The sequence below is a fragment of the Dasypus novemcinctus genome, chromosome 15 (genome assembly GCF_030445035.2).
Source record: "Dasypus novemcinctus isolate mDasNov1 chromosome 15, mDasNov1.1.hap2, whole genome shotgun sequence".
NCBI lineage: Eukaryota > Metazoa > Chordata > Mammalia > Cingulata > Dasypodidae > Dasypus > Dasypus novemcinctus.
Genome location: NC_080687.1, coordinates 101254739 through 101278640, shown reverse-complemented (window position 1 = coordinate 101278640; position 23902 = coordinate 101254739). Strand labels below are relative to the sequence as shown.

The following is a 23902-nucleotide window of genomic DNA, read 5'->3' as shown; positions in this document are numbered from 1 at the left end:
GCCAGCTCATCACACGGGTCAAGAGGTCCTGGGTTTGAACTTTGGACCTCCCATGTGGTAGGTGGATGCCCTATCCGTTGGGCCAAATCCACTTCCTTTTTTTTTTTTTAAAGATTTATTTATTTATTTCCCTCCCCCCCCCACCCCCACCCCGGTTGTCCGTTCTCTCTCTGTGTCTATTTGCTGTGTCTTCTTTGCCAGCTTCTGTTGTTGTCAGCGGCACGGGAATCTGTGTGTTTCCTTGTTGCGTCATCTTGTTGTGTCAGCTCTCCGTGTGTGCGGCACCATTCCTGGGGAGGCTGCACTTTCTTTCACGCTGGGCGGCTCTCCTTACGGGGCACACTCCTTGCGCATGGGGCTCCCTCACACAGGGGACATCCTGCATGCATCAGCACTGTGCATAGGCCAGCTCCACACGGGTCAAGGAGACCCAGGGTTTGAACCGCGGACCTCCCATGTGGTAGACAGACACCCAACCTCTTGGCCAAGTCCGCCGTCTCCACTTCCCATCTTATGTTTTTTTAATCTCCACTTCTGGTACATTGCGTTCTGGCAGCCTAGCAGACTAAAACAGAATAATGGTCTCCCAAAGACATCCTAATCACTAGAACCTGTGAGTATGTTATGTTACACGGCAAGGATGATCTAAGGCCGAAGTGGAATGAAGATGCAAATCAGCTAACCTTCAGATAAAAGATGATTCTGGATTATATCAGCAGGCCCAGGATAACCACAAAGATCCTTCAAACATTGGAGGAGGCAGCCAAGTGTCAGAGGAGACGTGCTGCCGGAGGCAGAGGCTGGAGAGAGACGATGACCGGCTTTGAGTACAGAAGTGGGGCCACGAGCCAAGGAGTGCAGGCATCCACAGAAGCTGGGAAAGGCAAGGAAACGGAGTCCCCCAAGACCCTCCAGAAAATAGTGCAGCTCTGCCGACATCAGTGACACCCATTTTTGGGACTTCTGACCTCTGCACCTGCCAGACAATAATTTTGTGATGTTTGAAGCCCACTGAGGGTGTGGTAATTTGTTGCAGCAGGTCTAGGGAACTAATGCACATTGTTTCTTGATGATTTGTCCATATCACAAACTAGCACTAATTATTACTATTACGACTAACACTTATTGAACACATTCTATGTGTTAAGCACTGAGAGAATATAATTTTATTTATTCCTCCATTCATTCTCACAGCCCATCTAGTAGGTAGATAATTCTATCATCATCCCCATTTTATGGATTGAGGAAACTGAGACTTCAAAAGACTGGAGCCCAGGGAGCAGACGTGGCTCAAGCAGTTGAGCACCTGCTGCCAACATAGGAGGTCCCAGGTTCGGTTCCCGGTGCCTCCTAAAAACAAACAAACAACAAGCAAACAAATGAAAAATCCAACTCAGGGGAGCCGATGTGGCTCAGTAGTTGAACACCAGCTTCCCACATACGAGGTCCCGGATTCAACCCCCAGCACCTCAAAAATAAAATAGAATAAAATTAAATTAAAGTATCATTTTTTTAAAAAATTGGAGCCCAATATCCCACACTCCCTCTCCCAACTGAAGTGCCTAAAACCACGCAGCCTAGCAAGCAGCATTTCTGGGACTGGACAGGAGTCAAATGAGCGAACGTGCGTTTTCCTAGATTATAATTCATGTTTCTATTGCCTCGAATTGTCTTTCCAGAGAACAGCGACCTGCCAGTGGTACTAGAGACTCCCCACACACGCCTCTTCCATTTCACTGGGGGCAGACCCCTGCAGGCTGGACGTCTCCCCCAGGACGGGGAGAAACCCTGGCAGCGGGGGGCAGAGCAGATGTTCACGGCTCAGGCTTGGAAAGCAGCAGGTCATGCAGCGTTTGGAGCTAGTCCATCCGGGTTCAAATCTGGGCTTTCCAGCTATGGGACTCCAGACAAATCACCTCTCTGAGCCTCCATGTCTGATCGTATGCTCACATCTGCCTTCTAGGGCTTGGTGATAGTTAAATGAGATGCTACGTGCAAGGCTTTCAGCTCAGGCCCTGGAAAGTGGTAAGTGTTCCAACAATTTTATTTTTTCTCAGATGTTGCAACACTTACAATGTACAAAGCAAAAGACAGTAATAGTGTAGAGAGATTGAGAGGTAATGGGTTTTGTTTGGTCGGTTGGTTTTTGTTTTTTAGTATTATTGTAATTATTACTGAAATAATGAAAGTGCTCTAAAAATGATTGAAGAGATGAATGCACAACTATGTGTTTATACCAAATACCACTGAATGTACACTTTGAATGGACTTATGCTGTATTAACATGTATCAATAAAATTGTTTTATTAAAAAAAAAGGCAGTAATGGGCTGGCTGGGTGGTCAGCCCTCAGCCCACACACAATGCTCAAGCACAGATACAGGTGGGTAAGTCGTGGGTCACAAGTCCCTGTACCAAGAGCAGGAGATTCTGTTTCCTGGGGGCCATGGGATACCCCCACTCTCCTGGGCCCCCAGAGTCAGTGCAGGGACAGGCGCGTGCACACCCCTCGCCCACACCCACAGCTTCCCCCAAACCACTCTCCCTCAACTCACCCGGCCACAGTGGGAAGCAGGAAAATTGAAATAACCAACGCATGCCACTGGAGCACAGCATCATGAGTATTTTGTGTTTTTTTCCTTTTTAAAGGATTTTTCCACTTTATCAAAATATTTCTACAAGGACCATGATGTGTATTTCCTAACACATAGGATAGTTATCATGAATATGAAACGAGATAATGCTTGTAAAAGGCCAACCAGGACACCCCTCAGTAAAAGCTGGTGCTCGTTTAAAAAACACCAAAAAACCTCTTTACAAACATGACTCCGGCTTTTAGAAAACTTCATGACCCACAAACTGCTTTCAAATCCTTTATATCATTTAGCCATTCACGACGTGAGGTGGATGTTACTCTTCCCATTTTACAGATCAGGAAACGGAGGCTCAAAGGCATTTAAAAGACTGTGAGTAGCCGCGTGGCAGAGCCGGGCTGAAGCGGCGTGGTGACCACAGTGTCGCGCCCTGATTCGCCCTTGCTCCTGCCGATTCAGAGGCACCAGACCCCCAGACAGCCCCGTGGCTCCCTGAGAGGAGCCCAGCGTTGCCTGGGCTCCCGGTGGACCCCTGAGCCTGCGAACCAGGCCACAGGCCCCGAGCCCATAAGCCACACCCACTCTTTGGAATCAGGAGAAATCCCGGACCTGAGAGGTGCGGCGGGCGCTGGCCCCCCAGTGTGGAGGCTGGCAGGAGACCCCACTTGACCGTGAAGCCCCCTGTAACGGAGCACAAGGCTCTGAAGTGTTTCTTTTTTTTTCTACTTTTGCAGAAAAAATGCCTGCTTTTTCCTTACCATCCAGGGGAGATATGTTTTGAGTAAAAGATAAGCTCTGTATAGTATCTTGAACTTCTTTAAGCTGGGAGGGGGGCAGCTATTGGTCAAGGGTTCTTTCTGAAAAACCATTATATATCAAAGGAATTGGCACACACGCTGGTTGGACCGGCAAGTTTGTGACTCACAGGCCAGGCCGGCAGGCTGGAAACCCAGGCACGATTTTAGGCTGCTGTCTTGAAGCAGAATTTCTTCTTCTCCAGAAAACCTCTGGTTTTGCTCTTACAGCCTTCAACTGATCGAGGGTCAGCTCTTAAAGTCAACTGAGTGTGGATATTAATTCATCTACAAAATGCCTTCACAGCAACACTTAGATTCATGTTTGGTTAGGTAACTGGTGCTGTAGGCTAACCAAGTTGACAGGTAAGACTAACCATCACCAGGGGTGACAAAATGTCTGTTAAAAGGGTCTTTCTCCCATTCATTCATTCATTCACTCAGTTATTTTAAAAATATGTGTTGAGCACCTTCCACTTGCCAGGCTGTTCTCAGAACTGGAAACACAGCTGGGACCCAGAAAGAACTCCCATTATCCTCATGAAATATAAAGTCCAGAAAATCCAATCCCAAGCCACCAGTAACCCAAACAGTCAGATCGCTATTGTTCTTCTGAATATTTTTGGTAACATTTCTTGAATCCTAAAATGAAAGCAGCATTATCCTCCTTTGAGGGCAAGAAGCTGGATCATACTGGAAAAGGTAAATGAATCTAAATACACATTGAAGTAACCAAGAGGTGGAAGGGTCACTGTCCAGCCTGTGCTATGTGAAATGAATTTTTGTCAAGATGCCCTGTCCTACATTTTAGTAGGCACTAATAAAAACCCTGTTCAGGCCTATATACCAAGCCCTTGATCTTCATACTTGTACTTATAAGCACTAGTCCTGTAAAAATGAAACTTAGCTTATTATAATTAATGGCTAAAATTACCTCCTAAAAACCTCTTTGTTACTCAAACGTGGCTACTCTCTAAACTAAACTTAGCCAAAAAACTCACTACCTTCTCCCTGACATGGGCCATAACTCCCAGGGATGAGCCTCCCTGGCACCAGGGACTATTACCAAGAGCCAACAGCAATGCATTTGGAAAAAGACCTAGACCAAAGGGGGAAATATTAAATACAAAAGTTTTTCTGACTAAGAGATTTCAAAGTGAGCTGGGAGGTCATTCCAGAGGTTACACTTATGCAGGTCTCAGGCAGATTTCACTAACTGCCACAGTAAACAGTTCTCAATCAAGAGTACTCCCAAGAGCTTTAGGGATATTGGACACTAGAGGCAAGACATACAGCCTCATGAAATTAACACCCCCTTGGTGGACCCTATTTGGGAAAATATGATAATCTACTTCCCTGATAGTTATACTGGTTTATAATTCCCCTACCCATGATTCATCTATTCCTTTTATTTGAACCTATAATTTTTAATATACCCATTGACTATATCTCTGAGACTTAAATCTTTGGGTTGTTCATATGCTGTGTTTTGACCTGAGTCCCAACAGAGTTGCAGTCAACTCCTACTCTACAGTTCTTCAGGCTTGCCCTGGACTACTAAAAATGATGATGAATGAGTTCCATCCCCAAAAGACAAGAAGTATCCACAACTTCAAGCAAAACAATTCCTTCCATCTGCCGCATAACACCTAAGTCCCCTCTCAGCCTGAAGCAGTCAGAATGGACATCATCCCAAATCCATCAAGACTGAGGAATGGACAAACATAAAGGGAGAGTGTAACCATGGTTTAAAGTAGATTTATAGTTATTGTGGTTATTATCGTGTGGTAACAGAAGAAATTGTAGTTATTGCTAGAAAGATAGTGGTTGTCAGGGGTTCAGAAGGGAGGGGAGGGATGAACTGGTGGACACAGGGCATTTTTAGGGCAATGAAATTGTTCTGTATAATACTGCAGGGAGGGAACACATGAGAGCATCCATTTGTCAAAGCCTATAAAACAGTAAAGCACAAAGGATAGACCGTAATGTACATGACAGGTTTTGGTTAGTAACAATGCTTCAATATTAGTTTATCAATTGTAGCAAATGTACTATACTAATGTAACATGTTAACACTAGGGGGAACTGCGGGGGCGGGGGGGGTTGTTATAATTTTTCTGTGATCCTAAAACTTCTCTAAAAATAAAGTTTATTAAAAAAAAAAAACACTGCTCACAATACTTAAAACTGGTAATCAAGCTTTTCCACCAAGGTTGTTCCTTTGATTGTAAGCATGTATATCTCACAAGTAGCTAAAGTTGTCAACATTACCAACAAGCACTTGGCTCTCTCCTTCAAAGGAGATAAACACCTTCTGGACCCCAGATTCACAAATATAATTTGGATGGTACCAACACATTACGGAATTTATCGTTAAGTCATGGTAAAACTTGCAAGTAACTCATCTAGTGGATGACGCGAAGGCTTAGGTAATTGCGGTATAACCAATATGGTAGATGCAATGCAAACCAATGGGCCGTGCAGAGTGCCCAGACTGTCTGGGGTCCCCAGTTAGCACATAGTCCTGGCAGCCAGACCACACGAACACTGATGACTCCCTACATCCAGCAGGCACTGAGCTGGCTGAGGCCTACCTTGTGCTGACCATAAGGGACACCTGCCCCTGGGAGCAGAGACCACTGGGGTATGCCAGCTGAGAGTGAGTGGAGGCCAAAGTGCTGAGGGAGACAAGTGGGTCCCCAGACAGGTACCAGGCATCCCACCCCACCCCCTTTTGCTGGCCTGCAGTTGCCCCATAGCTTGTGAAGGAGATATAGGTGTGACAATCACTTAAGCTAAGCGTCATTGTGTATGACATCCCTGAGGCTAGGTTCTGGTTTTGCCTTGAACTGTAATTCCTCTAAATAAAACACTGGTCCCACCATTATATGCATTGCCAAGCCCAATAAAGGGGTTCTGGAGAGCCTGCTGTGCTTGAAAATCTACTTTTTCATGAGTCACCAGGTCTGGTCATGTTGGAATGAGGTTGCTCCAGCGGTGATGCAAGGGTCCCGCGAGGCAGGACAAGTGTCCTAGGTGACATCACCCTGTCATCATCCCCGACTTGTCAGCCAAGCCTTTGCCTCATGCCCCCACCTGGGAGGTCCCAGGACAGATGGACCTGGACCCTCCAAAAAGTCAATCGGCCAGTGACCCATGAGGCCCCTCTGGGTTCTGCCCACTGAAAGCCTGATGTCTGTCCCCACAGGACCTCCCTCCTCCCCACCCACCCCCTGCCCAAATGGCTCACTGGGTTTGGAGCACTGGGAGGCAGCCTCTGTGCTTTTTCTGTCTTCCCTGGCTTGTGCATGCAGAACATTTCCAAACAGAGCCAGCATCTGCTAGAGGCTTCTGTGCCCCACGTCTTAGTTTGTCACAGGGCTGCCAATGCAAAGTACCAGAAATGTGTTGGCTTTTATAATGGGGACTTACTTGGGGTAAAACTTTACAGTTCCAAGGCGGTGGGATATCCAAACCAAAGCACTGCCAGCGATGCCACAGGGAGCTGCCACGTGTGAAGCACAGGGAGCTGCCACGTGTGAAGCAAGATGGCGGGCAACCCTACTGCGGTCCCTGCCTTCTGCTACGGAATCCACCACTTCCCGGAGCTCAGCTTCGAGCAGCCAGGCACGGGGCCTGCCTCTTTCTGGGCCTCTGCTCTCAGTCTCTTGGGGCTTCCTCTGCCTTTCTGCAGCTAAGGGTGAACCTGGAGTCCTTTCTCTCTCGTGGCCAGATCAAAAGGATAGCGCTCCATTTGCTGCACGAATCTGTCTCTCTTGGTGTCTGCTAGAGGGCGGAGATGTAACCTGAGCCACACCTCACTGACGAAGTCCAATCAAAAGTCTCACACCCACAGGAATAGATTAGTTCAAAAACATAGTATTTCTCTTTTGGGGATTCATAAAAGAACTTCAAAGTGTCAAACATGGCAATCCTCCCCTAGCCCATGCAAGCCCCTTGCCTCCACACTCTCTGCAGCCAGCCAAGATGCACTTGCTACAACACCTACGTTTAAATACAAGTCATAAAATAGTTGTTTTATTAGAAGAATTATTTTACAGAAAAGCCATGCAGAAAATAAGAGTCCCCAGATACTCCTCTATTATGAGCACCTCGCGTTGCTGTGGTTGGTTTGTTACAATTGACGAAAGAATACTACGATAATTGTACTATTACCCATAGTCCATGGTTTACACTCAGGTTCCCTGTTTGTTCTGTACAGCCCTGGGGTGTTTTCTTTTCAAATGTTTATTCTAGTACCATCTATACAGCCCACCTTCTCTGTCCTCCTGATCTGCAGGGGAGTCTCACAGATGTGTGTGCTGGCAACTCTGTGTCCGTGGATCAGCTTTGTAGAACCTCTTCCTGTTGTCACACCAGGGTACAAGGGGCCCACTGCACAGTGACCGCGCCTTCTGGGCAGCAGCCTGGGAGAAGAGGTGCTCTGAGAGTGGAACCCCCAAAGACAGGCCAGGCAGGCCACCCATCACCGTGCCGGGCACTCTCAGTGTGAGAGCGTCTGCAAAACGCTTGGAGCCCATTCGTGGTCACTCTCCACCTCCTCTCCCTTCTCTCCCACCGAAAAAAAAAAAAAACATATATATATCAAGGGCTGGGGGAGGAGGGGATGGGGAGCTAGTTTAACAGGTACAGAGTTTCTCCTGGGAGTCATGGATGGTGAGGTTATACATATGCATGTATTGCTCTGCCATGCCGTTTGAGCCTAGAATCAGAACCACTGTGTGGCTTCAAGCACACCGCACCCCGCTCCCAGCTCTTCCCCGAAGCCCTCGGTCCGCCTGGAGACCTCCTGCCCCCACCCCCAAGCCCACGCCCCCTTCGGGCAGAAGTTGTCTTAAAGCCCCTACTTGGAGACCTGCAAGCCCCAGGCCTCGCTGCCCTGACGGTGACTCAGAGGGGCCTCCAGGGAACCAGCAGTCGCCGTTCCCGCTGAGGCCACCGGGCTCTGTGCGGTCAGGCAGCAGGGCGCAGTGGCGTGGCCTCTGCAGGACCCACCTGGGAGCTCGCTCTCCCGGGGGTGCCCATGCTCCCGGGTGTGTGCTGGCTCCCCGGGAGGCAGGGATCCCAGCCTGGGGGGCCTGCCGGCAAGGGGGCCCTGCCGGCAAGGGGGCCCTGCCTCTCCCCGCAGCCCGCGGTGTGTCCTGCGCTCGGCGGGGTCGTAGGAGGCCGCGGGGTGTTCGGAGCGGACGCAGGGGGCCCTTTGGAGGCAGGCGGCGAGGTCGGGATGGCAAGCACGGTGAGTTAGAAGCGGCTCCAGGGTCCTGCTCTGAGAAGCCCCGAGGTCAAGGCTGGGCTCGGGGGAAACGCTGCTGGAAGGAGAGCCGACGTCCTCTGCTTTAAGGGTGCGGGCGGCCAGGGCCGTCCTGGGTCTCCCGCTGGCACCGCCGATGCCGACGAGCAGCACAGGCTCGGGCAGAGACAGCCTCGCCTGCCTGGATGCCAGAGTGGAAAGCAGGGGCTACTCCAATTCTCCTTTTTTTTCCATTTTTTAATCCAAACATGTAAAATTGTCAAATGGATCATTAAACAGAAACACACAAGAATGTGACCCTGAAAGCAAGATCTAAAGAACCAGAACACCCCAGCACAGCTTCATGCTTTTTTTCCTCATTTCGAACTTAGCTACTCTCTGCGTATTTCTCTATATATTTAAAATTCTTTTCCAGGAAGCAGATGTGGCTTAAGCAGTTGGGTGCCTGCTACCCCATGGGAGATCCTGGGTTCGGTTCCCAGTGCCTCCGGGATGAGCAAGACAGTAAGCTGGCGCAGTAAACTGATGCAGGAAGATGATACAACGAGATGATGTAATGAAGAGATACAACAAACAACAAGAACAGACAATGAGAGACACAACGAGTGGAAACAGAGGTGGCCCAAGCCATTGGGCGCCTCCCTCCTACATGGGAGGTCCAGGATTCAGTTCCCAGTGTCTCCTAAAGGAAGAGAGGACGAGCACACAGTGAACACACGCAGAGAGCAGACAGTGAGCACAAACAACGAGGGGGAGGGAGAAAGAAAGAAATAAAATAAATCTTAAAAAAAAATAAGAATTACTTTCCAAGCTAAGTAATAATTGCTTTTAGCTCGTCCCAAAGACTTACTTGGAGCCAGAAGTGCTTTGAGACAGAAGTGCTCCTCACCCTGCTTTTGGTACTAAGTTGGACGAGAGAGCAGCCAGGCCGGGCATGATTGCTCATCAATGTCAACAAGATGGGCCCCGAGCCCATGGCTCTAGCGCCTGCAGTGCCCCAAAGCCCTTCCACCACTTTGCCTGTCTCTTACCTGTAGTGCTGAAAGCTCACCCTAGAGCATCCCCAGCCCACGGCTCTCCCGTCATGCCAACACCACAGCCTTCTGTGACCGTAAATCTCACTCTTCCTCGTTCATAGCAGCGTTATTCACGACAGCCCAGAGGTGGAAGCAGCCCAAGCGTCGTCTCATTTTATGAGAGCATAAAATGTGGCCCCCCCCTGCAGGGGAAGCGTCAGCCCAAAAAGGAATGCCGTTCTGACAAAGGCAACAGTGCGCATGTACGTACCTTGAAAGCATTACGTTGAGTGAACTAAGCCAGACACAAAAGGACAAATATTGTATGATTCCATGTATATGAATGTCCAGAAAAGGTAAATTCATGAAGATTAGAGATTATCAAGGGCTGGGGGAGGAGGGGATGGGGAGCTAGTTTAACAGGCACAGAGTTTCTCCTGGGGGTCATGGATGGTGAGGTTGGTAGCAAAATATTGTGAGTGTGATTAATATTACCGAAGTGCATATCTAAAATGCAGTGCAGCAGTGCTCCAGAATGTATTCACCAAAAGCAATGAATGTGCCACAGTGATGAAAGAGGTTGCTGATGTGGGAGGAGTGGGGGGGTGGGGGGTGAGGTATATGGGAACCTCTTATATTTTTTAATGTAACATTATTTGTGACCTATATATCTTCAATAAAAAAAAAACAATTTAAAAAAGTTTTAAGTAGTTAAAATGGGGCGCTTTTTAACTTGCACTCTTCCTAATTGGAACCAAAATGTGGTCATTTAAAAAAGCATCCCCATCTCCTGACCTCTGCCAAGACAGCCTCCAATCCCACTACCTGCCCTTCGTCAGACCCCGTGGGACTGTAGAACCATGCTGTCGATCATTTTGCACGCTAAAAATGCATCATGGAAAGGAACTGGCCTTTCACTAGGTTTTGCTCTCACCTCTCTTTATTGAACCCAGGAATGGCTGGTTTTGATATTTTCTTTGCAGATGATACAATTATCTACATAGAAAAATCAAGGAAATCAAACAAGTATTAACATTCGTAACAGATTCCAGCAAGTTTGTCAGATATAAGATTAACCTCAAAAACATCAACACATTTCTCTACACCAGCAACAATCAACTAAAAAGTATGATGAAAAGATAATGGCAGGACAAATATAAAGCACAGGAATTTCATCAAGAATACACACAAAATCTCTATTTCTTTAAACTTTGTTGAAATCGTCTTAAATGGAAAGACATTCCATGGTCTGGCATGGAATGATGATATTCCTAAGATGTTCATTCTTCCCAAATGAATCTATAATTCAGTGTCATCAAAATTGATTTTTACTTAATAAACTTACTTGTAAATTGATTTGGAAGGATACAAGTCTGTGGATAGCTAAATCAACTTTTTAAAATTCTAGTAAAGAGGTAGAATTTGCCCTATTAGATAATAAGATATATCTTGAAGTCCTATTAGTAAAACAGTTTGGAATTGGTACAATAAGACAAATCCACCTTAACACAGAGGAGAGCCTCCAGGGACATCATGTGCGTAGCTTATTTCATATACGAGAATGGGAGCGCCACACATCGGTGGGAAAGAACAGGTGTTTTAGCTGGGGGCATGGGAAAATTGACTGTGTTCATGTAGGAAAATAAAACTGGGTCCCTATTCAACACCTCACAGAGAAGTCATCATTAATGGATTAGAAGCCTTGATGTGAAAAGGAAACTTAAACACTTGAGAAAACGTGGGAGAAACAGCGATGGGAAAGAGTTTCTTAAACAAAATTTCAAAAGTACAGACTGCAATGCAAAAAAGGGGAAGGGGGGTCATCTGAATATACCAAAATTAAGGATTTCTTTTCAACCAAAAAAAAAAAAAAAAAAAAAAACCATTATGACAACAGTTAATAGATAATGACCAGAAAGGGAAAGATATTTGCAATGTCTGAAACTGACAAGGGACCTATGTCTTATACAGACTACAAATCAACAAGAGAAAGACAACCACCACAACATAGAAAAGTGGAGAAAGGAGATGAGTAGGTAATTTCAGAAGAGGAAACACAAAAATATAACATATAAGACGAGATGCTCAAAATTATTGGTCATCGCCTAAATGCATATTAGCACGAGATAAAATGGTCCGCCTCTCAGACAGGTAAACAAGAGCCTTCCAATGCCCAGTTGTCTTGGCTTCTCAGGGATGCCCTACAAAGTACCGCCAACTTGGTGACCTAAAACCGGAGGAGGCTGCTGTCTCCCAGGTCTGGAGGCCGGAGGGCTGAGGACGGCACTGAGGGCCGAGCCTCCTCTGCTGGCCCTGCAGCCTGGCCGTGGGCTGCCAGCAGTCTCGGGGCTCTCTGGCTTGGGTATAACTCAATTTCTGCCACTGTCGCACAGCCATCTTCTGTCTGTCCAAATGTCCTCTGCTGGGAAGATACCATCGTGTCGGCCTAGAGCCCCCTCTCCTCCAGCTCGCCCTCGTCTTAACTAAGAGCATCGTCAGAGCGCTTTCCAAATCGTGCCACTTTCACGGGGCTGGGGGGTGAGGACCTGAACTCCTCTTTTCGTAATACAAGTGAGCGCAGGGAAGTAGGGTGCTGGGGGTGGGGGGTGTAGACGAGTGCGGACTGTCCAGAGCTCAGCCAAAATAAACATCTGCATGGCTTACGACTCCAGAATGTTCCCGGATCAACGTCCCCGGGGAAACCACTACACAACAGTTAGAGGTACACAGCAACATAGATGGATCTTAAAATCATCATGTTTACTGAAAAGCATTAAGAAACATGATGAAATCTGCAGTAGAAAGCCATTTATGTAAATCTAAAATGCAGGCATACAAACAACAATATATATTTTGTGAGACCAGTTCCTTAAAGGAAACCAAATCACAAATGGGGAGGGGGCTTGTATAGCCCAGCATGACAAGATGTCCCAGCTGGAGAGGAGGATTAAGCTCACTCTCTGGACCTGGGGTCACAACAAAACCAACAACAAAATCACTTACTCTCTAAATGTTGGATAAAAACTAGTCCTCGGGAACCGAGAGCGTCTACAACCGCAGGCAGGAGAATCGCATCCATCAGCCACGTGGCATCTAAGCCCCCTCTCAGGTGGAGTGGGCATCACCACTGCAGGGTCCGCAGGATGGAGGAGTGAAATATGGATGAGAGTGGACTTACTGGTATTCTACTATAGAACTATTGTGTCTCTAGCAATGGAAGAAACTGTGTCACTGATGTGGAGACAGTGGCCGTGGGCATTGCTGAGGGCAGGGAGAGGGAAGAAGAGGTGTGATATGGGGGCATTTTTGGGACTTGGAGTTGTCCTGAATGATATTGCAGGGACAGATGCAGGACATTATATATCCTGCCATAACCCACTGAATGGACTGGGAAAGAGTGTAAACTACACGTAAACTATAATCCATGCTGTATAGCAGTGCTCCAAAATGTACTCATCAAATGCAATGAATGTGCCACACTAATGAAAGAGGTTGTTGATGTGTGAGAAGTGTGGGTGTGGGGAGTGGGGTATATATGGGAACCTCTCATATTTTTTAATGTGACATTTTGTGTGACCCGTGTATCCTTCTTTAAAAAAGACAATTTAAAAATTAGTTTAATAAAAGGGAAGAAAGAAAAAACTAGTCCTGACAGTTCCTCAGAAAGCTACATACAGAATTACCATATTACCCAGCAACCCTGCAACTAGGATAAACCCCAAAGAATTAAAAGCAGAGACTAGAACAGATATTTGCACACCAATGTTTGTAGTGGCATTTTTCACATATGCTAAAAGATGAAAGCAACCCAAGTGTCCATCAACTGATGAATGGGTAAACAAAATGGTATAAACATATGATGGAAAAAGGAAAGAAATTCTGATACATGCAACACCACGGATGAACCATGAAATTATCGTGTTAAGTGAAATAAGCCAGACACAAAAGGACAACTATTGAACGATCTCATTGATAAGACATAATTAGCATCAGCCAATTCATAGAGTCGGAATTTAGAACACAGGTTACCGGGAGCTGGGCTGCTTGTGGCGAATGGGGGGCGCGTGCTTAACGTGTGCAGGATTTCTGTTTGGGTTGATTGTAAGGTTTTGGTAGTGGATGGTGGTGATGGTAGCACAAAATAGTGAGTATAATTAACAGCCCTGAATTATATATGTGAATGTGGTTAACAAGGGGACATTCTAGGTGGTATATATGTTACTCAAAGAAAAAGAAACCTAGGGCTGTACAACAGAGTGAACCCTGCCGTAGATAGTGGACTACAGGTAATAGCGCAATTGTAAGCCTGTCCTTCCGTGAATTATAACAGTATGCCACACTAACGCTAGGTGTTAATAATAGCGTGGGGGTCTATGGGAACTCTGTATTTCCTGCATGATATTCTGTAAACCTACAACTTCTTAACAAAAAAGAACTTACTAATTTAAAAAAAGGATTTAATACCGACAAAAGAAAAGATAAAGAAAAAATAAAAAGGTGGCCTTGAATTCAAGTCCAGAGACCTTTTTCAAGTGTCCAATCTTTTTCTTAAAAGACGTCACGAAAGGGTCTTCGGCGCTGGATTGCCTCCCAGCCGGGGCCGGGCCCCGGGCTCCCTCCTGCGCGCAGGGCCTCGCCCGCGGGCTGGCAGGGAGCGCGCTGCCCGCCCCCAGGCCGGGGCTGCCCGGGCCGCCGCCGCTCGCGACCCCGCCGGAGGTCGGCGCTCGGCTCCGCGTGCAGGAGGGGCTCTGAGGCTGGGGACAGCCGAGCCTGGGCCGCTTCGCGCCTTCCCCCGCCCGCAGAACCGCGTGGGAGGGCGTGTGGCCTGCGGCGTGAAGCGCGGTCCCCGCTCCAGGCCAAGCGGGACGCGCCGTCCAGGTGCCACGACCGTGCCACGCTCACGCGGGGAGCGGGGGAGGCGTGGGGAGCGGGTCGCGGGGAGCCCTGTGTTTTCTGTGTCATCATTACGTACTCTAGGTGTCTCAAACAGTCAAGTGGCCTTGCAGACGGGTGAGCAGGAAGCAGGGACCTGAAGCGGTCTCCGTGCTGTCCCCACCTGCACCCCACTGAAAGGCGTGGGGGGGGGCCGCCAGGTCGAGCGGCTCCTTTTTTTTTTTTTTTTAACGAATCAATTTCATTGATACGTGTTAATAAAGCAGACAATTTATCCAAAGTGTACAATCAGTAGTATCTGGTATAATCATATGGTTCTGTGTTCATCATTTCAATCATTATTAAGGCATGTTCATTATGTCAATAAGAAGAATAGTAAACAAAAAACACAAACGAGAAAATTCCTCTACTCTCCTTCTCTCTCTGTCTCCTCTGCTGCACATGGCTGCTATTTCTGGCTATTCTTGCACAGTCATTTATTTGTTTGTTAAGCGGTTTTATGGAGATCTAGTCACATGCCATACGCTGAACCCCTGTCTAACCAGTGGCTTTTAGTGTGGCCACAGTGCTGTGCTCCTTTTGATTCCAAGCACTGGGCGGCCTGGAAGAGCTCAGGGCCACGTTCACGGCAGGCGTCGGGGCGCAGGAGGCCCCGGGGTGCCCTCCACCTTCCTAAAGGACAGGCGGCCGCCCGCCTGCCCGGCGCGTCCCATCCTGGGCGCGATGCTGGGTCCCCTTGCCCGGTGCTCCAGCGCGCGCCAGCCCTGCCCTGGCCTTTCTCTCCGCATCATTGCCTCCGTCCAGCAGCGAGCTCTCTTGCGGTGGCAGGAACTGCTGGGGACCAAGCGGATGGCCTCAGAGTGGAAGCCCAGGCTGCAAAGAGGGGATCCCGGGCATCACGTGCTTCACGCGGCTGTTGTGAGCATTTGTTGCAACTGTGAATGGAAAGTACATAACAGTGCTCCAAAATGTACCCATCAAACGCAGTGAATCTACCCCACGAATGAAAGAAGTTGTTGCGGTGGGAAAAATGGGGGTGTGGGGAGTGGAGTAGATGGGAACTCCTATATTTTTTAATGTAACATTTTGTGTGATCTATATAACTTTAAAAATAAATAAAAAATATATTATTATTTTTAAAAGTGTGTAAGAGAGTACCAGGAACACAGTAAGTGCTCAATATTGCTCATTATTTTTATTGTTATAATTATGAACATCTCTAAGAAGGGAGCTTTCCTTAGCAGTTTAATGAATATCCAGGAAGGCAGGTAAAAATAAGCCCAGCAGTCTTTTATCCAGGTTAACAGCTGAGTACACAAAAGAAAAATCAGCTGTGGTTCATCTTTCATTGATTCACACCTTGAAATGTTTAATCTATACAGGAAATATTTCTTGTATGTTGCTCCCCTAGCACTTTTCCTGGAGAATGTTTTTATTAAAGCAATTTAGATTCATGCGTTCTTCCAGTTAGGAAGGAAAGCTCGTAGAAGTCATACAGTCCAACTGCTTTCCAATTTGGGAAATGATATTCCAAACATCTCCCCACCCCTACTGGAGACAAAGAGGGACTCAGCTTCTGCTTGGTAATTCCAGTGACAGGGAGCTTTACAAAACAGCTCTTGCAAGGTGTGATCCTCCTCACAGCTGGCTCTTTCTTCTTAATGCCATCGGCATCAACATCAATGGGCAAGACTTGATGCCCCACGAGAACTGTTCACTGCCATATCCCTGGGGCCTTAAAACCTAAGGGGTGACCAAGAAATATTTGTTGTATGCATGTGTAGATGGATGGATGGATGGATGGATGGATGGATGGATGGATGGATGGATGGATGGATGGGTGGATGGATGGATGGATGGATGGATGGATGGATGGATGGATGGGTGGACAGATAGATGGATGCCATGCCTAGGTGCTACAGAATAAGTTAAACTTATTTAATAACCCATCATACTCTTCCTTAAAGTTAAGTCCTGTAAAAATGAACTTGTACCAAAATTAAAGCTGTTGGGTAGCTTTCATGTGAAACAAGTACTATAGAACTGCTCCTGTCCTAAGACCTATAAATGACCTCAAGATCAGGTATCCTCAATAGGATCTGATTAACTGATTTGCCCACTGATAACAGGGGCATGGATATTGCAGTGATCAAATGAAAAACAGTCTCTTCATTTCGAAATATTAACACTAACAGGAACCTGAGAGATAATCACTAAGGCGTGCATTCCTTTCCACATGGCTTCTTCCTCTTTTCTTTAATCTTTACTATCATATAATCTATCATCTATTTTTTGAACTTAATGAAATGCCCAAGATGTTATTAGAAATGTGTGTATTTCTGAATTGGGTACAAGGACAGACTCGACAGAATCTATTTATACTTTCCAAAGGAATGTGCATTTAATCATTAGCAGTGTGCTCTCTTCCTCAAGTTCGGTCCTTGGATTCATTAACCAATGTGTCTGAGAAGAAGACTGTTAATCATGCTTATATTACATATAAATAAATGAATGCCATCACTTTTCTTAATAGTAAATCAAACAACTCATCCTGTTCCAAACTGGTTTTGCTATGTCTTCTTTTGTTTTCTTTCTCCTCTCGCAGAATTCCGTTTGCTGAAACCTGCAAGTCATGGTCAGTAACTGGTTTATCGTTTCCTTCACAGGATGAGGTTGGGAGCAGTAGGTACCTGGTGCCCAGCAGAAGCCCCAAGAGCAGAGGGCTCGGTGGCATTCCTCAAAACGGCCAAGGGCTCGGCGATGGCTCCCTTACTGGCACAACCAGGTCCCCAGCCCCAGAAGGCTTGCTGGAGGTGGCCAGCTCCACTCCCAGGACCCTGTTCATGCCCGTGGCTTTGCTGACCATAGCTGTGACCCTTTGCCCGGCTCCCCACTGGACCTCCAGGCTCCAGGAGTTTGGACCAAGTGTTCACGGGCAGAAACAGCAATCACCAGCTTCCTTCCTGTGCTGCCTTGCGATTAGAAACAGATTCTTCTCTTTACAAAATAAAAGGATGACCTTAATTGTGGAGACCCTCAGGAGCACAAGGAAGCAAGAACACAGAGGCGGAGAGTGAGAGATTCATCTGTGCTGGCAAGGTTTGGTGATGGGACGTCAGATCTGATTGCTCACAGTGTGCACGTGTGAGGTCATGGGAGCTCCAAGGGAAACGGGACTTGGAGACGTCACAAATAAGCCTCCCTACAGTACGGAGAAGGCCCGCCTAGACTAGACCATGCACTCTGCACTGGTGCTTGTCTGCAGGGAGGAAGAGTTGGGAGGAAGAGGCGGCGTTTCCATCTCGGGCTTTTGTTTAAAGGAAACATCACTTTGCACTTCTGGACGGAAGTGACTTTGAACCGGGCCTCCCTCACGTCAATCCTGTCTTTGACAACTTGGCACAAACTGCCGCTGGCTTTGTGTGTCGCAGTCCTAGAAAACGCTTTTTGCTTTGCCTTTCTCTTTAACTAACACGGTCTCTTCCTTGGGGGCTACATTTCTGTGGTGGGAGCTAGATTTGTGTAATATTACTATGAAATGTTCTTTTTGGTGAGAATGATTCATGACACAAGAAGTGAGATATTCTAGATACTATTAGCTCATGTATCCGTATTTTAATGTGCGGGTCTATTCTCAGTACTTTATATGCCACACTTAAGGCCTGCACTAGTCGCAGGTCTGTTGCTTTCTCCATGTGTTTTCTTAACCCGCTAAACATCACTATCATAGTCTCTACGGTTGAAATAATAATAGCTGTCTTGAAAGATTATTATAATGATTAAATAAGAATAAAGAGTAAGACTTTTGTAACATGGCAATATGATGATGATGATTAATAATAGATGGCACTGCTATTAGCTGACTCAATACCAAGAAAAATGAGTAGGATGTACCCCTTATACTTCTGTTCCCCACACGGTGGTTCTCTAGGATCTGGTCAGGGGCTGCCCCATGCTGGTATGTCTAGTAAGTGACGGAGCAGCCCTCAGCGCTAGGTCTTCCTGTGTTGGTTTGGTTTGCAGTGAGTGCTTCAAATGCAGCCACCACACAAGGAAGTAAAGCAGCTGAGGGAGGGGTGGAGGAACCGAGATTGCTCAGTCAATGTCTCCAGCCCCAGCCCCAGGACACAGAGCGGGCTGTCCCTGTGCCCCGTGGGATGCAGCCCTAACCCATCGCCCCACAGGTCTGCCCTCTGAGTTGCAGGAGCCCTCCCAGCCCAGGCAGCCTCTCCCCTTCTCCCTCTTCCTCCTTCACTCCTGCTGCCGGGAGGAGGGGCCTGACGTTGCTGAAGACAGAACTTGCACTCCGCCTCTCCCACGGCAAGGCAGGAAGCGAAAATGGAAGAAACTTGGGCATCTCTCCTGCCAGCGGCATGCCCAGCCCCCTGGAGAGCCTGCAGTTTCAAACCCAAGGAGATACCCTCTGGCAACTGGACAACGCCCTGAGTTACACCATCCACACGTAAGAGGCCTGCTCATCTTTATGCTCCCAGGCACATCCCCAGGAACTAGAGGCCTAGAATCTGCAAAAAGAATTCAAATTTTGTGTGTGGTTTTTTTTAAAGATTTATTTATTTGTCTCCCCTTTCCCCCCCACCCCAGTTGACTGTTCTCCGTGTCTATTTGCTGCGTCGTCTTTGTCCGCTTCTGTTGTTGTCAGCGGCACAGGAATCTGTGTTTTTTTTAGTTGCTTCATCTCGTAGTGTCAGCTTTCTGTGTGTGCAGTGCCATTCCTGGGCAGGCTGCACTTTCTTTTGCGCTGGGCGGCTCTCCTTACGGGACGCACTCCTTGCGTGTGGGCTCCCCTATGCAGGGGACACCCTTGCGTGGCACAGCACTCCTTGCGCGCATCAGCACTGCACATGGGCCAGCTCAACACGGGTCAAGGAGGCCCGGGGTTTGAACCACGGACCGCCCATGTGGTAGACGGACGCCCTATCCACTGGGCCAAGGCCGCCGCAAGAATTCAAATTTTGGAATGGAGTGTACCCTGGATGATTTTCCAGATCCTCTTCTAACCTCAGATGCCATGACAATATTTCAATGTCACTCAGCAAGCCCTTTAGAGTGCTCACTTGGTGTCAGGCAGTGTTCGAAGCACCTTGCAAGTATTAATTTAATTCATTGTCCTAGTAGCCCTATTATTATTGGCCTTTGATTATCATCCCCATTTTAGTTTTCTCCATGTTTTCCTTTATCTCCTTGGGCATACTGAGGATAATTTTTTTTTAACTTTGTTAAGTTCAAAGTCTGATCCTCTTCATTGATGGTTTCTGGATTTTTATCTTGTTCCTTTGGATGGGCTATCATTTCCTGATTCTTTTCTTGTCTTGTAATCTTCTGTTGCATGTTGTACATTTTAATATTTTAAAGTGTTGACTCTGGGATTTAGTCTCTGAGCTGTCTGTTCCTTAAGTTTGTATCCAGCTAGTGCTATGACAGAGGTTTCCTCAAGTGCCAGGAGGTAACAGAAACAAGCAAACAAACCAAACGGCGCCTTTCACAGCCTTTGGAAATTGGTTCTACTTTGGCTGGTGGTGTCCTTCAGAGCTTAGCCCTCCTGTCAAGATCAGGCTGAGGTGAGTGCAAAGAGCAGAGTCATCTCTGTCTTATTTGAGCCTTCTTGGAGCCATGAAGCCTGCTTCTTTTCCTGGGTTTGTGCTTGCTCATGGCTTGAGGAATTCCTCTGTTTACAGTTTACAGGAGTTTGAACTCCTCTTCTACTCCCTTTTAAATAGAATCTCATCCCCTCCTGGCTCCTCTAGTGTATGGCTTAATGCAGGTAGTCTGCTGCCCCAGGCTGCTTTGACTTAATTATTTCTTACAAGCATAACGTTGTAAGTGAAGATGATGCCACAGAATTGTACACTTAAAAATGGACAAAAGAGCATTTATATATACATGTTTAAAAAATAAAGGCATACAGAAGTTTGAGAGTGAAAAAGAATGGGAGTGGAGGCAGTGGCCACCAGAGGTTCTGCAGGGAGGGAGAGGGAAAATTAGGTGTAATATGGGGGCATTTCTGGACATTGGAATTGTCCTACATGACATTGCAATGATGGTTACAGGTCATTATATAATTTGTCGTAACTTAGGAAATTGTGCGGTTTAGTTTACGTTGCATAAACTATAATGTAAACTATAATCCACAGTTAGTGGCAATGCTTCAATATGTGTTTGTCAATTGTAATAAATGTACCACACTAATGAAGGATGTTGTTAATGTGGGAAACTGTGGGAGGGGGAGGGAGTGGGTCATTTGGGAATCCCCTGTATTTCTTATGTAACAGTTATGTAACGAAAAGTTTTTTAATTTATTATGTTTTTTAAAGATACATAGATCACAGAAAATATTACATTAAAAAATATAAAAGGTTCCTATATACCCCCACTCCTCACCCCACCCACTCCTCCCACATTAACAACTTTCTTCATCAGTGTGGCACATTCATTGCATTTGATGAGTACATTTTGGAGCACTGCTACACAGCATGGATTATAGTTTACACTATAGTTTACACTCTCTCCAAGTCCATTCAGTGGCAGGATATACAATGTCCTACATCTGTCCCTGCAATATTATTCAGGACAACTCCAAGTCCCAAAAAATGCCCTCATATCCTACCTCTTCTTCCCTCTCCCTGTCCTCAGCAACTCTCACGGCCAGTGTCTCCACATTAAAGATAGTTTATGCCATTGCTAGAGTCACAATAATTCTATAATGATATGGGCTATGGGTGGGGCTGTGCATCTCTTCATGAATAACCTGGGCTGAGTGTATCAGACAATAAGACCTGCAGCCCTGCCCTTCATAACCACGCCAACCACTCCAGTCCCGGAAAGCCGATTAAGTGATATAGGCGCTATAAACTTTGAATATTCAGGAAGGATGCAATCTAAATATGTTAATTCAAACCCACCTGGAATGTGACAAATGTGTTAACTCAAGCTTATCTAACACTCAAACAAAGCACCATTTGACTCTTCACGCCTATGTTCTCAGTATAAAAAGAACCCGAAAATTGTATTTGGCGCTTGGGGTTTTCAACAAGAGTTCCTAAGCCTGGCCAGTCATTAATAAATGTTTTCCTTCCCCAAATTATTACTGAGTCCTGGCCTTCCATACGTGATTATGAATCTCTCTGCTTCCACAATATTTCTGGGGGCTCGTCCGGTACGCAACCAAAGCCAGAGAAGGTAGCTCTTCGCTACTCCTTCTGGATCTCTGAGGAAGCTGGGAGGGCTCAGGTGAACCTCAAATCTGGGTGCCCCTGGGCTCCCTTCAGTCCAGAAAGAGGATGTGGGCTCCACTGGAATCCTCCAAAGAAGAACTGGATGCAATGGAAGGTCTAAGAAAATTCTGGGAATGAAAAATCTCTGAACACACACACACAAAAAGGTAAGACTCCCCTGGGAGGGCATATTGTCAGGAAAACCTAATTTTAAATGTTAGAAAGGGAGCCCAATCAACTCCCAAGAGGACCCCAGTACCTCCAAAATTTGGGGGGAAGCCATCTTCTCCAGGTCCGAAAGGAAAGGAAAAAAAAAAAAGCCTGATGTTTAAGTTTTGCAAACTGCATGTTAACTGATTCTGGTCCTGCCTCCACTAAGATAGTGAAGGTTTGATTATAGTAGGAAAGGACGCTGATGGGTTTAAGTCTTAATGCGTTCTGAAAATTGGTCTGGATTTGGAAAATCTTGGTTACAGGAAAATGGATTGGTTTTTGTAGTAAGGCTTGATCTGAGTATAAGATTAAATAGTGGAATAAGGTTTAGCTGGAAATAAGTCTTTGCTTTGTTGCTGGACTGTGAATGAGCTTGCTTTGTAAACAGCAAAGGTAAGCAGAAAGTCCTGTTCAGAGTTTGATGTTGGAAGTTCCTTCTTCCTAAGGTTGCAATAGTTGCTCAGGGGCGGCCATACCAGAGGGATAAGAATTATGAGTCAGATTGAGGGGCTTTGTGCTTCTATCTGTGTCTATTCAATGCCGGTGTTTGTTTCCATGCCTCCAGATGATAATGTTAAATTGTGTAATTATGTGAAATAGTGAACTTTGGTTAAGCTGGAGCCCTCCCTTGCCATTGGCAAAGGAGTGAAATGATTGTAGTTTATAAAGCAAACCACTGAGTCTGAATGTGCATGCACTCCACTCTCTTGCCTCTGAATCCATCCCATTTGCTAGGGCTTGGAAATCATCCATGTCTGTGCCATGCACCCAAGTTTATTAAAACTGGCCCCAGTCAGGATGGCTGATAGAACAGTAGCTTAAATCATGGCCCTGCCAAAACAGACGTCCCCCAGGAAAATGTGGAGCCTGGGAAGCTTCTTCAAGCCATTTTAGCAGCCTGGAATTTGCCTGCCATTACCTTCTCCCACTTCCTCCCCTAAGGGGATGCATGGCAAAGGTGGAGAGCTGACGGCTTACCCCTTCCAGCAAGTCCAAGCCTTTGTAAACCACATTCCTGTCTAAGCACATCCAGCTGGCTGGGAGGGGGGAGGTGGAAAGGCACCGGGCAGAGCCAGAATGAATGCAATGAAAATTCCTTCCCAGGGCATCACAGGCCAGAATACCTTTGCATAATTAACCTTGGCCCATGTTTTACTACTAAATTTCTCTTTGCAGGTCTGTATTAAAATGCTTTGAAGTGTTTTAAAAACTGTAAAACTGAGAAAGTGCCTTTTTCTAGCAAAACAAACAAACAAACAAACAATTGCCTAGAACAATAAACCTCTAATTACTTAATGGCCCTTTTAATGGTTTAACTGGGAAATGTCAAACAATAAAGTCATAAAAAGCTGCAGAAAAAAAAAGTTTGGCTTGGCAACTCTATGCTAAATTTAGTCAGTCTATCTCCCAACGCCCCAGATATGCTAAAGGTATAAAATTCTTCTGTTTTAATATGTGTTTAACTTTGTGTTCAATTTTTTAAATCTATGTTTAACTTCGTCAGTTAGCCTGTGCCTAGAAAATCAGATTTGGAGTTCACCTGTTGAATAACAGTAAGAGTAACCTAGAAATAAATCTTCAAATGACAATACTGTCTTGCTGGTAAATTTAATGCATAACTCACAAATGAAATTTATTCAGTTACTAGAAAAGCAGAAAACTTTGCCAAGTTGTTACTAATAAAATTCTTGTGGCTTAGTTAATAAAGGTACCCAATTCACCTTAAAGTAAAAACTTACTAGAAATTGTAACTAAGAGTTAAGATCATTTATAGATGCATTTATATTATAAAAGAGCAAAAGGATAATAAATGAAATTATAACTGGGTGGATTTAGCCTGACCCCATTATTGTAAGTGTAAATTCTAAACTGACCTTACCTTCACTTAT

General features: G+C 46.1%; 1 protein-coding gene across 1 annotated transcript in view; it reads left to right on the top strand.

The window, feature by feature from the left end:
* FAM124A (family with sequence similarity 124 member A) overlaps positions 1-21670 on the top strand; it is a 171062-nt gene extending 149392 nt beyond the window's left edge. The window contains exon 4 of the mRNA XM_058276777.1: positions 17235-21670. Coding sequence (XP_058132760.1) covers positions 17235-17645 — 411 coding nt within the window. The 3' untranslated portion in view covers positions 17646-21670. The remainder of the gene's footprint in view (positions 1-17234) is intronic.
* The last annotated feature ends 2232 nt before the right edge of the window (positions 21671-23902 follow it).